The sequence below is a fragment of the Drosophila ficusphila genome, unplaced genomic scaffold (genome assembly GCF_018152265.1).
Source record: "Drosophila ficusphila isolate 14025-0441.05 unplaced genomic scaffold, ASM1815226v1 contig_198, whole genome shotgun sequence".
Taxonomy (NCBI): domain Eukaryota; kingdom Metazoa; phylum Arthropoda; class Insecta; order Diptera; family Drosophilidae; genus Drosophila; species Drosophila ficusphila.
Window position 1 is genome coordinate 7,751,782 of NW_025064092.1, and position 12,145 is coordinate 7,763,926.

General features: G+C 43.9%; 4 protein-coding genes across 5 annotated transcripts; 2 read left to right on the forward strand and 2 right to left on the reverse strand.

The window, feature by feature from the left end:
• Positions 1 to 1,941: 1,941 nt before the first annotated feature.
• On the forward strand, positions 1,942 to 2,891 carry LOC108095324 (antigen 5 like allergen Cul n 1). Its single transcript, XM_017196403.2, has 3 exons — positions 1,942 to 2,077; positions 2,139 to 2,557; positions 2,613 to 2,891. Exons 1-3 carry the CDS (start codon positions 1,970 to 1,972, stop codon positions 2,830 to 2,832), a joined length of 747 nt encoding a protein of 248 aa, XP_017051892.1. The 5' UTR covers positions 1,942 to 1,969; the 3' UTR covers positions 2,833 to 2,891.
• An 8-nt stretch (positions 2,892 to 2,899) lies between these two features.
• Positions 2,900 to 5,377, reverse strand: LOC108095322 (malonate--CoA ligase ACSF3, mitochondrial). Its single transcript, XM_017196401.2, has 3 exons — positions 5,167 to 5,377; positions 4,915 to 5,104; positions 2,900 to 4,603 (listed from the first exon to the last, which is right to left on the reverse strand). Exons 1-3 carry the CDS (start codon positions 5,242 to 5,244, stop codon positions 3,042 to 3,044), a joined length of 1,830 nt encoding a protein of 609 aa, XP_017051890.1. The 5' UTR covers positions 5,245 to 5,377; the 3' UTR covers positions 2,900 to 3,041.
• A 78-nt stretch (positions 5,378 to 5,455) lies between these two features.
• On the reverse strand, positions 5,456 to 12,063 carry LOC108095321. Of its 2 annotated transcripts, none has more exons than XM_017196400.2 (3): positions 11,627 to 12,063; positions 10,386 to 10,691; positions 5,456 to 8,368 (listed from the first exon to the last, which is right to left on the reverse strand). In XM_017196400.2, the coding sequence occupies exons 1-3, from the start codon at positions 11,708 to 11,710 to the stop codon at positions 6,827 to 6,829; spliced, it is 1,932 nt and encodes a 643-aa protein (XP_017051889.1). In that variant the 5' UTR covers positions 11,711 to 12,063; the 3' UTR covers positions 5,456 to 6,826. The 2 variants fall into 2 exon arrangements, with proteins under 2 accessions (XP_017051889.1, XP_017051888.1); XM_017196399.2 differs by having other exon boundaries at positions 5,456 to 8,371.
• On the forward strand, positions 8,445 to 10,322 carry LOC108095323. Its single transcript, XM_017196402.2, has 3 exons — positions 8,445 to 9,622; positions 9,679 to 9,887; positions 9,947 to 10,322. The coding sequence occupies exons 1-3, from the start codon at positions 8,633 to 8,635 to the stop codon at positions 10,182 to 10,184; spliced, it is 1,437 nt and encodes a 478-aa protein (XP_017051891.1). The 5' UTR covers positions 8,445 to 8,632; the 3' UTR covers positions 10,185 to 10,322.
• Positions 12,064 to 12,145: the final 82 nt, after the last annotated feature.

A 12,145-nucleotide genomic window follows, 5' to 3' on the forward strand; every position in this document is an offset into this window, starting at 1 on the left:
AGATTAGGCCAGAAAGCAAATACGAAATGAAAATGAAAAGGGCAAACATAAAACAGATTTGGAAATTAGGAATTGCTTTTCGAAAATATTCGGTAAATAAAGGGCCACGAAAATCGGCGAGTAAACAAGGCCATTGATTTCTGGCTACAGTTTTAGAGGCACTTAAAGTAAAAGGTTCGAGGCTCAAGCTCGCTCTACTGAATCCATTAAATAAATAAAAATGGTAAACAATAAATATTATTTTTTTGAAAATAGGCTTACGTTTATTTACAGAATTTGTTAAAGCTTTCAATTTTTTAATACCAATTATCACCACTTTATCAAAAGTATTTATTAATAAACCATCAATTTTGCATTAGTTCTTTAAGTAAAGAGGAAAGTTAGCTGTATTTCTTTGGATAATAAACTGGAACTTATGCGACATAAAATTAATTAAAACCTTATCATTCCTTCTCAATTAAAATAAATACAATAACTACCAAACAATTTGTAAAAGAAAGATAGTTTATCTTTAAGATACTCTTTGTAAGCAATTTCCATTTGCCTTTTAAATAAACTAAAGTAAGGTCAATAATTCGGCAATAAACCTGAACGATTTATTCTGCCAGCGATCGCCTTCGATGTAATGATAAATTAATTAAATTAATCTTTTATTTATGGCCAATAAACACACATTTAGGGCTTGTGTAATTGACCTTCGACCACAAAGAGCATTCTGAAAAAAAGAAAAATAACAACAACGTGGCCCAGAAAAACAAAAAAAAAAAAACCAAAACAAAAACATGTGAAAAATCTAAACAAACACAAAAGGCATGTGAGTTTTTGGTGTAATCCACACCGGCATATAACCCTGATGTCGGACGTTTGAAAGCTCCTTAGGTGCCAAGTGGAGATCCACCACACAGAAAGAAATTTGAACTAAAAAATATCAGTATACTAGTACTTTTCTTCTGAAATCAGATTTAATATTATAAATAACATCTTAATGAAGCAGAATACATTTTCTTTTATATAGTATAGTTTTTGTATGAATATTGTATGATTTCTTTTGCTAAATAAATCCTGAAATACTTACCTTAATTTTTGCATTTCAAATATCATTGATTTTATTGTAAGGTATGGATATTTTTCTGTGCACAAACAGCAGTAAAAACTTCCATTAAGCATAATTGTAAATTGCTTTTTGTTTTGCTGTCGCCTCCTATTTTTAGGCGGCAAACAAAAATTTTTTTTTGGCTTTATCTGGCTCCCAAGAAGAAGAGAGAAAAAGGGGTAATTTTGTAACGCCGACGTTGCTACCGGCACGTTAACACAAAATATTTTGCGTAAACAAAATTGTAAAAAAAAAATATAGTAAACAACAACAAGCCATCAACATCAACAAACTTATCGCAAACTTACCAAAAATTATAGACATTGATAGAGGGCGGATATCATTTCAACAGCCATTCATTCTTGTATTCCCATTTTGATTTATGCAACTATCAATTGATAGCACCAAATGAGGTTAGTTTATTGTTATTTAATTTTTGATTTAATTAATTTAATAGTGTCTGTTTTAATTTATAGTGTTGTTACGAAGTTGTCCTTTGACATTGTACACAATCGACATATTTTCACTAAGTAGTCGATCAATCTGAAGATCCTAAAGATGCAAAGATCCTTAAGTTTAAATCAAGTGTTTTGGAAAACTAAAGAGTTTTAAAATGTTTAATTCTCGAAAATGTTAATGTTAAGCAAATATTACAGTGATGAGTTACAATATTAATTTCATATTTCTTTGTGCATTTTATGACTTTTCTACGTGCTTTCCACTTAAAAGAATGAAACTAAATGTAAATAGGTACTTACTTATTTTAGAAGGTGTCTTTCGCCTTTTGTCGTGCAAATTACAAAGAGATAAGCCAGAGAAGTCTGGATATAAAAGCATTTGCAATAGTTGGGGCTGCAGAACTAGAAAAATTGCAAAATGTTAGGTCGCAACGTTTTATTACTAGTTATATCCTTGAGTGCTTGTTTGGCACAGGATTACTGTGACAGGAGCCTCTGTAATTACGGCGTCAAACATATTGCTTGTGTGAGTGAAATAAAATCAATTTCTTTTTGGATGAAACAAAATTGAAATATATACTAAGCAGCCCCTGGACAACCGCTTTGGTAGCGCCTGTCCGCAGGATGTCACCGTGATCGCATTTGATCAGAATGATATAAATAATGTGGTGAAGGCCCACAATTTGGTCAGGCAAAAGTGGGCCAATGGCAGCAAGTCGAACCTCCGAGGATCCGCCTGCAAGATGGGCACAATGGTGTGGGACGAGGAGTTGGCAAAACTGGCGGAACTGAATGCCAAGAGCTGTGTCATGCAGCATGACAAGTGCCACAACACCCAAAAGTATCGACTTTCCGGTCAGAATCTGTATGCATCTCAGTTCGGGCAAACTGGAGGCTGGGGCACACCAATCAAGAGCTTTCTCGTAACAGCAGTTCAGATGTGGGCCAAAGAGGAAAAGGACGTCACAGCCGAGGATTTGGAGAGCTACCCCAATTTCCAACCAAAGTAACTGCTCAAATTTCACTGAATGGTATATAGCTTCACTTTATTCTGTTTCTAGACAAATCGGTCACCTTACCGTCATGATCAACGAGAAGAGCATTGCTGTGGGCTGTGCCGCAGTGACCTACAAGCTGAACGACTTCTTTCACGGGTTTAATATGGCTTGCAACTACGCCTACACCAACATGGTTGATCATAGTGTGTACAGTGTCTGCGCCAAAGGTGGAAGCGAGTGTCCAAACGGAGTGAGCTCCCAATACGCACCTCTGTGTGCCTAAACAAGAAAACATAGTTGGAGCAAATTGTGCCACCAAATAAAGCATAAATACGAGCATAACGATCGAGTGAATTGAAAATATTACAATTATTATTAGTGTTATGACAAAGAAAGCCATTTCTACAATGTAGCGAAACATCACATGAATTTGTAGCTTAGGCCACGACAAGTGGAACTTAAGACTAGTTTTAAGGGGGCCTGGACACGCATCTATTTGGAAACCAGAGTCTTGAAAACAGTTGGGCACTTGTGGGCCGGCAAGTGGCGATAGCAGTACGTCTTGATCGCATCCAAGTCGATATCCGCATCCGGCGATACAATGCAGATGACACCGAGTCGATGGCCCCACAACTTGTTGGGAATGCCCAGCACAGCCACATCGTTGATGTTCGGGTGTGAGATGAGAACCTTCTTGATTTCCGAACCGTAAACCTTGTAGCCGCCGACGGTGAAGACATCACTCGCTTTGCTCAGAAAGTAAAAGTGTCCGTTCTGGTAGGCGCAAATGTCGCCGGTTCTGAAGAAGCCATCTTGGGCAATCTCCTGCTGGCTGGTTGCTCCCGGTTCCATTTGCTGGTTATCGCTGGCCAACGAATTGGACACCAGATGCTGCCCGGCTATCTGAAGCTCACCAATCACCGTGTGGGCCAACGAAGTCTCGCCGCCGATGTCTTCCTCTTGGATGAGACCGTGATCCACAGTGCCGCCGAGTTCGTTCTTGCAGGTTATCAGTTCGTTGCCCTTATTGCCGATCAAACGGGCTGTCACTCCTTTCAGGGGAGCCCCCAAAGTCCCCGGACGATAGTCGTTGGGCGGGGTATTGCTTTGAACAGTTGATCCCGCAGGGGCACTGGCATTATTAGCTGCATCGCGAGGGGGTTCTTCCAGGGGATGACCGAGAACGAGGCCCGTTTCCATCATCCCGTAGTACTCGTAAATGTTCTGGCCCGTAATCTCACGCCAGCGGTAGAACACCGAGTCCGGCAGCAGGGCAAAGGCGGTGGCCATCAGCTTGATCTTCTGCCGGCAATGGTTCACAATGTACTCGACCATCCGCGAGTCCTTGGCGAACATCTTCTCGTACTCGGCAATCAGTCGCTTGTAGACAATGGGCATGGCCAAAAAGAGCGTGACGCGCTGCTTCGACGGACTGTTAATGCCCAACAGGGCACTCCAGGCATTGTGGCCATCGAACTTCTGCTGCAGCACAACATTGCCGCCCACATTGAGCACTGCGCCCAAGGCGGCATGCATTCGGTTCATGGAGAGAATGGGGAGCATACAGTCCGTGGGTCCCAGACGCCAGCTTCCGATCAGACATCGCATCTGGGCATCGATATTGCGGTGGGTGAGCAACACCGCCTTGGGACTATTCACCGCATTGGGCGTATAGATCAGCATGGCAGGCGCCTTGGCATAGAAGTCACTTGGCAGCGTGCTCTCCGTGAGGATGACTCCCTGGGTTCCCAGCAGTTGTTTCGCGTACATCGTGGTCGAAGAGACACTCTCCGCCGTTGGCACGAATGCGTGATCCAATATAATGGTGGCCGACTGCAGACCCTGCGACAATTCCTGGGCCAGGGACTCGAACTCCGGCGTGGCTATCAACAGCTTGGTCTTGCAACTGGTCGCCTGGTCACGTAGTTGTTCCATTGCCTGGCCAGATTCCAGGGGCACCGCCACCTGACCCGAGATCCAGCAGCTCCACTGTATGGCGATCCACAGGGCGTTGTTCGAGCACAAGTACGTAACGTTCGACAGCGAGGCACTGCCTGTGGTGCAGAGAAAAGAATTTGCCAGGGTTATTCATAAATGATGTTCATCAAGAAAATCAACGAATTATTAGAACTTTTGGTATACAGATAGATAAAAACCTTATAAAGTATCATACCAGATAAGAGAATGATAACTGGTATAGAACTTATAATACATATATAATTAAATACATACATAAATGATAGTCAACAAGAAAATCAACGAATTATTAGAACTTTTGGTATACAGATAGATAAAAACCTTATAAAGTATCATACCAGATAAGAGAAGGATAACTGGAATACAACTTATAATATCCCATACTTACCACAAATATTGGAGATCTGAATGGCCAGGCGCTTGGCGGCCAGGTACAACTGGAAATAGGTGTACTCCCCGGTAATGTCTTTCACCGCAATCTCGTCCGGATAGAGCATGGCCTTCTTGAACGTGGGCACCACCAGATTACTGCGCTCATCCTCATCGAAGCTGTGGCGCAGTTTCTCGATAAAGCCATCCTGCAAACAGATATTTCAACTAGGACACTCAAAATGAGAAGTATTCGGAACGGAACTATCACCTTGTGGATCAACTCGGCGGAGCAAAGGCGAACCCATGGACGCAGTGTCAGTTTGTTGCAACGTCTTAGTAGCATCATCTTCCGTTTTTTTTTTTTTTTGGTTTTTTTGTTTATTAAATGGTGTATGGGCAAAAAAACACTTGATTAGAGTAGTTGGTACAGAGAGCAGAATTTAGCTCCGATTTACAAATGCTATCGCTTGAAGAGCCAAAACGATTCTGAGGCTTTTGTCATGGCTTACTTGAATTTGTCATGGCTTACTCGGTGTATAATAATCAAACTCACTGCATTCGATTGGTTGATTTTGTTGGTCTTTATTTACACAATAATAGTTTGCAGACACAAAAAATAATAATTACAAAAGTCGTAATCGTAAACATAAGGGAAGTAAAAAAAATGATTTCAAGTAAAATGAATGTCACAATTTTTCTCTTGATTTTTTTTTGTGTTCGCTTCGTTTTTTTTTTTTTTTTTTTTTTTTTTTATTATTTACTTTTTTTGTGACCTTGGCATAGTACTTAAAAGTGTCGTTTACAACGATCCTGGCTTGAGAACTCGAATGTGCATGGGGGGATGGTGGGGGTTTGTTTTGAAGGGCTATGAGGAGTGAAGGTGCGATAGAAAACAACACTTAAGAGACCTATATTTACAGTCTAAAATTGAACAAAAACGGGAGGCAGGCAACTAATTTGGGAGATTATGGCATTACACCGATTGTTCCTATGGCAGCTATATGATTTATCATACAAAAATGTATAGGAATAACAATTCGAGCGATTTCTATAACCGATTATGGCAGCAAAACCTTGAGAGACGGACGGATAAACGGAAACAATTACGATTGCAGTGTATCTAAAATCTATTTTTTTTTTAAATATACAAAACACATATATTTAGCACAAATCGCATACACATTTTGTAAGTTTTCGTTGCGTCCAGGATTCGAATTAAGATCATTTTCAGATTGATAATTGAGGGCAGGGGGAATTCTTCGAGTGCGATCAAGTGGCGGGCAGTGCTTGCTAAAATTTAACAGTTTCACAATTAACAATACAATCACAGATTACGAATTTAACATAATTAACGAAAAACAAGTACAAAATATTACGATTCGAATGGTTTTGGTGCTTGGCGGGGCGAAGCGAAGAGAAGATTCTGGGATTTGGAGATTCGGCGCACTCTCTTTCCTCCGCCACCACCTAAATTTTTGTTTGTTTCTTTTTTGTGTAGAACTGTAAGGCACTTGGCAGTCTCTTCTTTTTTTTTAACTTAGTCTCGAAATGCAATCAATGGAAGTGTACTGGCTTACTGTTTTCACTATTTAAATAATTTCACAAGAAAACTATTCTTTTGAGACTTTTAAAACTGGCTGTGTAAACTGAACTTAAAGTACACGTACTTCTATTCTCTAAACTCGTTAATTGTCCGAGTTACCAGTTTACTAAACTATATCTTGTAGATCTCTTCAAAAAAAAAAAAGTATATATCTTAAAAACGACAAGTGGCATGCTGCATTAAATTGGAAACAGTAGAGTTTTTTGGGACAAACAATGCCTTGCTCATCTCCTCCTGATCCACCCCCCAACCCCAGTGCACCCGGTTCGATCGCAGTAACCCCGGATTTCCTCTCCCCCACGGATCCTTCCTTCCATCCATCCTTTCACACTCGCTTCGGTTTGCTGACGATCGTGTAGTTGAGGCCATTGTAGCTGCGATGATCGATGGCGGCCGCCTCGAGGCTGCTTTTGTTTGCAGAAGCACTACTGCTGCCACCGCTGATGTTGCTGTTGGAGATTCCTAGACTGTTATTGTTGTTGTTGATGTTGATGCTGTTCGCTGTGCCGCTGGTTTTCCGCAGCACCCCGTAGCCCTGGTGACTGTCGTCGGCCTTGCGGAAGCTTTCCGTGTCGGGACTAGCGATCAGTTCGTATTCGTTGGGCGGCGGCGGACTACAACGGCGATTGCCGGGCAGGGTTACGTTCACGATGGTTTTATAGCCGCTCGCCGTCTTGTTGTTTGGCGACAGGAAGTCCAAACGATCGTAGGTGGACTCGGCAATGGACGCCACCGTCCCCCCCTCCCCAATGTCGATGTCTATGATCTTGGGTGTGCTTTGGCCACAAGTCGACGTCTTGCCAACGGACCGCTGGCGCACAAACTCCGAGGTGTCGCAGAGAATGGGCATCCGTTCGCAGTGTCTGACATCGCCGACGCCCCTCGTGCGCCACGCCTCCGTGATGTTCTCGATGCACTCGTAGTCGCGCTCCGGCGGCGGCGCCTTCGAGGCGCTCTCGTTGCGCAGCGGCAAGTCGGGCGGCAGGTCGGGCTTATTGTCCAGCGGCAGGTTGATCATCGACGACTCGCCCTCCAGCGGCTTCAGTATCACCGAACTGTTCACATCGGAGGTGGCCGATGGCGAGGATATCGTCGTTATGGCCACAGGCTCATATTTCACAATGTTCCTGTATTTATCACAATGGTTGGTTGTTGTTGGGCTGACTCCGCCCAGTTTGCGTGGCGGTTTGTTGGGTATGTGCTTGCTGCTGTTGCTGTTGCTATTTGCGGGCACGGTCAGTGTGATTCCGCTGGGATTTCCTGTTGCCGCCACCGCAGCTGCTACGGCTGCTGCTGCTGCTGCCGCGGCTGCTCCACTTGAACCACCACCACCAGCACCACCACCGCCAGCACACGACGAAAAGTTGTTGAGGGAATCGTTGGAGCTAATGAAGCCCCGCAGGGAAATGCAACTCTGCAGCGAGTTGATCTCGAACTCCCCGCCGTGGGGATTGCTCGACGGGGAAGGCGGCAGGGGACTCCGCGAGCCCGGCTCCATGCCGGCAGCCGCGCTAAATTGATTCTCGCCGCACTCCAAGGTGCTCAGACTATCGCCGCTAATGATTTTCTTCTTCATCGACTTCATTTTGCCGGACATGCAGCGGAAGACCTCCTGCGGATTGCTGTGGTCCAGGGTGAACACGCCCTCGCCCGTCGTGCACTTTCTGCCCGCCTCGAAGGTGAACTTCCCGTCGCGATAGCCGTACTTCCTGATGAAGCGATACGGCCACATGGCGATTATGGCAGCCGAGTCCTCCGACTTTAGCTGCAGCTCCGAGGGCGTCATCTGGAGCTTGTAGGTCTTGGGTTCGATGCAGCAGCGAATGGAGGCCTCGGAGGGGATCAGTGTGATTGTGAACATGCCATCCTGCTGGTAAACAAAAGGAATCTTTAATATTTTCAACCTAACTAGTTTTATTCTTTTCCCCAAATTATATTTAATTAACTTAAAATGAATTAATCATTCAAAGTTTTTAGTACACATAGGTTTATTTCTTTCTCGCACCAAATATTAAATTTTGTCAGAAGTTTTCGTTGCTTTTTAAATCGAACGAAAACAAACATTATTCAGGATCACAATCTATACAGTGACTTAGACACATCAACAAGATTTGATATTCAGCCGTGTAAAATGATCCAAAATCCAACGTGTGAAAACAGAAGTTATACAAGAATAATGTCGGAATTATCAGAAGAAAATAATGATAAGGAAGCCCCCGATGGGATGTTGCCAAATTTGTTAGAAACAGATGGTAATAAAGCTGATACAACCGCAAAAGAAGACCAGGAATCTCCTAGATTGTCAAACAAAGTCGTCGAGTGCTTCGAAAGCATGGATCCTAGCATTCAAAGAACGGCAGTTACAGATCGCCTGAGGAGGACGTTTTTGCTTGGAAAACCGCTTAAACTGCAAGTGGGAAACTTTGATGAAGTACTCGACCGGTTAGTCCAAAGCGAACCCCAAAGAAGCGCTCGCCAATTCGCGAAAATATCCATCAATCGACTGCTCGACAGCTTGGATCCGGAGAAGACCCGGGATCTGGAGTTGGATCAACTCTGGCGAGAGTCGCAGTGTCCTCCTCGCTATGAAGCCGCCGAGGCTCTACTCCGATCGTTTCGAACGAACGCGATACCCACTTTGACCATTCGGGTCGAGCAGCACCAGTTCCTGTGCCACGCCATGCTACTCCAAGTGATCTCCACCTATTTCCAACGACCGAAGCCGGCTTACCCGGCTCCATATGTCTTCCAGCTGCCCAGTCCAGTGCCAGTCACAACGCGGGCATTCGTGGCCCTGTATCGCTGGACAATGGAGCCGTCATTCGTGATGAGTGGCACCCTGCTGGTGCAGGTTTACCGGGCAGCAGAGTTCTTCGATTGCCGGGAACTGATCAACAACTGTTGGCAGGGACTCGATGCGGGTTCCCGCCAGCCGGATCGAACGTTGCGCCTGTATGCCTACAGCCGAGCGTTGGGATTGCATCTGGAGGAGGGTTTGTTAACTCGCTTGGGCAGTATCTTTCTGCAATTTGCCGCCAGCAAGCAGTTTTTGCTCATGGATGCGAGCCCCATGCGAAGATTACTGGGATTATCTACCCTGGCTGTGAATTCGGAATCGGAGGTAGGTTAGGAATGGTATATCATCATTTGTTACCGGGTTTATAAGGTCACATTAAGGTCTATCTGGCTGCCGTTCTTTGGCTGGATTACAAATGGCCCCGCCGCAAAATGCATGTCTTGGGCATAATGGATAGCATACGCTTCGAGATGCTGCCCTATGCGTTTCTAATGTCCGTGGCAACGCGACGGGATGGTCCGCCAGTTGTTCGCATGATAGCTAACGCCACCGCTGTTCGAAGGCGGGTATTCCAAACCTTGGCATTAATGTAAGTGCAAATCCAGTTGAATAACTATAATCGACAGGGGTATCTATTCCCAACCATAGTGGCAAATCGCCGAGGAAGTTCCAAGGAGGCTGCGGAGCCGGTCATCGCAACTGGATCTTTGATTCCCGGGCGTCCCATCATCACGGTATCAGTTGCCGGCGGGTCCACTACATTGACTTTAAGACCTTTGTGAATTATCTGAGGTTTCTGCACACCGCCGGACCCAAGCACTGGCAATCAGTTCGAATTATCGACGATCCCGACGTCAAATGCTGTCCGCGGGAGAATTGCAAATAATCAGCTAGAAACAAATTCTAGTGACTCATTAAACTGTCTAACTTAATTTAGAAATATTATTTTGGGACCGGAAAGGCGATCTTTCTTATCAGTGAATTTATATAATAATAATAAACGAACTCTAGAAATCCCCAGTAATTTGGTAATTACATATGTACCAAAACCGACACACCCAGGATGTATACAACATGGAACACTCACAAAGGAGCTGCAGTAGAGGTCGTTGTCCTCCTCGATGGCCTCAATCACGGTGTCGCAAAAGGCGACTGTCTGGAGGGCGGTGATCCAATCCTTGAGCTCATCATCGCTGCTCGTGCTCAGTGTGAGCGTCTCATGCCGTTTGACAATGTGGATAAGGCGGTCGGGCGGAGGCTCCTGTGTGATTTTCACACAGTTCTCGAGCGTGAAGATCTTGGGGAAGCGGTCCTCCTTGCTCTCGCACATCTCCAGTCGGGCGATTCCATGGCGACTCGCCTTGAATAGCAAGCAGTGGCGACTGCATGCTTTCTGCAAAGAATTGCAATATTATTATATTGGTTGAGCTGTTCGAAATCATGCAATGAAGACTATACACGATATAGACAATAAGGACTTAGGGAACAGGAAATAGAATAGAATATAAGTCTAGCAATATTCCATTGGAGTTATGGTTATCCCTTGATGACATGTAATATTTGTAGAGCAAGTAGAGCAGAGATTCTGGCTTACATAATGGCCTAAGCCATGAAGTAATCCTCCGCTCCCCACTCCCCCTCCTTTGAGCCCCCCTTTTCCCCCCGCTTTTTCTCAGTTTTTTGCTGGCTCAAGAATTTCCTGTCGTACATAAACACAAATACCATGAAATCGCATGAATCGCCCAGCTGTGTGTGCCATCTGAAACTCCAACATTTGCGGTCAAGGCATTAGCCACTCTACAATTATAACATACATATAAAAAAAATAGTGCTTATTACCCAAAACATTCACTATTGATTTTAAAAAGCATTTCATATCATCTGTTTAAATCGTAATGTCATTATAGCACTCACAATATTATTTTCTTGAAAAAAACTATGCTTTTACCGAAATTTATTTAATTAATCTGTAACAATAATTATTAGATTATAAAATAATGAAGGAGTTTGAAGTACAAGACATCGGAATTCCAAAAAAGCCGTGAGTGCTATTATTTTGACCATTTCTATATATTGTCGGCCCCCTCTCACTCGCACATTCTCCTTCTCACTCCCACTCGCACAGTGGAACTCATTTGTATGCAACAAGTATGCAGACACAGCGAAACACACAGGCACATGTAAGTCCTGTTTGGTTTATTGAAACACTACGCACTTGTAGGGAATTTCAAAAATAGCAGCTATTGGGAGAAGTGTTGAAATCTTGATAAATGGGTAAAATCTGGGAATCCAAATGTACTGAATGGGGAGTTCTACGATTTTCCATACCTTTTTCGAGATGCGATTTAGCGAAAATCCAGTTTGGGTCGGCACATTAAGAAATCCAGCCAAAACAGGTATTTCAACATCCATTCTGTGCACCACTCCTCCTCCTCTCCTCTCCTTCTTCCCACTCTCCTTCGTCTCCTTATCTCTGTCGCCCTCCCTCTCGCACTCCTTCGTCGATCTTGCTCACACAATGCGCCTCCGATTCCGATTCCGAATTGTTGTTGGAGTTGGCTATGCGATTTCTGAAGTTTTCCCGTATTTCATTCGATTTTCAGGGATTTTCGATCGTTTCACGTTTGGGGTGTTATCACTTCATATTTTACATCACATCGCACGGCAATACGAAGTTTCGAAAAGCGCAGTCGCAGCACAAAAAAATATCACCAATAAATGCGAGCAGAGTCAAGTCGACTTTATTTATTTATGCGCTGAACGGTTGCATGATCAAGCTGCAATCGACATCGATAACATTCGGCGATTGATAGGCTTAAGCACTCCAAAAATTTAAAAAATTGGAAC

Excerpts from the sequence above, each read along its gene's own strand:
- LOC108095324 (XM_017196403.2), top strand. The coding sequence starts at position 1,970 with ATGTTAGGTCGCAACGTTTTATTACTAGTTATATCCTTGAGTGCTTGT. Across the intron at positions 2,078-2,138 it reads GCGTCAAACATATTGCTTGT|CCCCTGGACAACCGCTTTGG; the intron begins GTGAGTGAAATA and ends TATACTAAGCAG. Across the intron at positions 2,558-2,612 it reads TACCCCAATTTCCAACCAAA|ACAAATCGGTCACCTTACCG; the intron begins GTAACTGCTCAA and ends TTCTGTTTCTAG.
- LOC108095322 (XM_017196401.2), bottom strand. The coding sequence starts at position 5,244 with ATGATGCTACTAAGACGTTGCAACAAACTGACACTGCGTCCATGGGTT. Across the intron at positions 5,105-5,166 it reads CCGCCGAGTTGATCCACAAG|GATGGCTTTATCGAGAAACT; the intron begins GTGATAGTTCCG and ends ATCTGTTTGCAG. Across the intron at positions 4,604-4,914 it reads TCAGATCTCCAATATTTGTG|GCAGTGCCTCGCTGTCGAAC; the intron begins GTAAGTATGGGA and ends TCTGCACCACAG.
- LOC108095323 (XM_017196402.2), top strand. The coding sequence starts at position 8,633 with ATGATCCAAAATCCAACGTGTGAAAACAGAAGTTATACAAGAATAATG. Across the intron at positions 9,623-9,678 it reads CTGTGAATTCGGAATCGGAG|GTCTATCTGGCTGCCGTTCT; the intron begins GTAGGTTAGGAA and ends GGTCACATTAAG. Across the intron at positions 9,888-9,946 it reads TTCCAAACCTTGGCATTAAT|TGGCAAATCGCCGAGGAAGT; the intron begins GTAAGTGCAAAT and ends TCCCAACCATAG.
- LOC108095321 (XM_017196399.2), bottom strand. The coding sequence starts at position 11,710 with ATGGATGTTGAAATACCTGTTTTGGCTGGATTTCTTAATGTGCCGACC. Across the intron at positions 10,692-11,626 it reads TAAATCGCATCTCGAAAAAG|AAAGCATGCAGTCGCCACTG; the intron begins GTATGGAAAATC and ends AATTCTTTGCAG. Across the intron at positions 8,372-10,385 it reads ACCTCTACTGCAGCTCCTTT|CAGGATGGCATGTTCACAAT; the intron begins GTGAGTGTTCCA and ends TTTGTTTACCAG.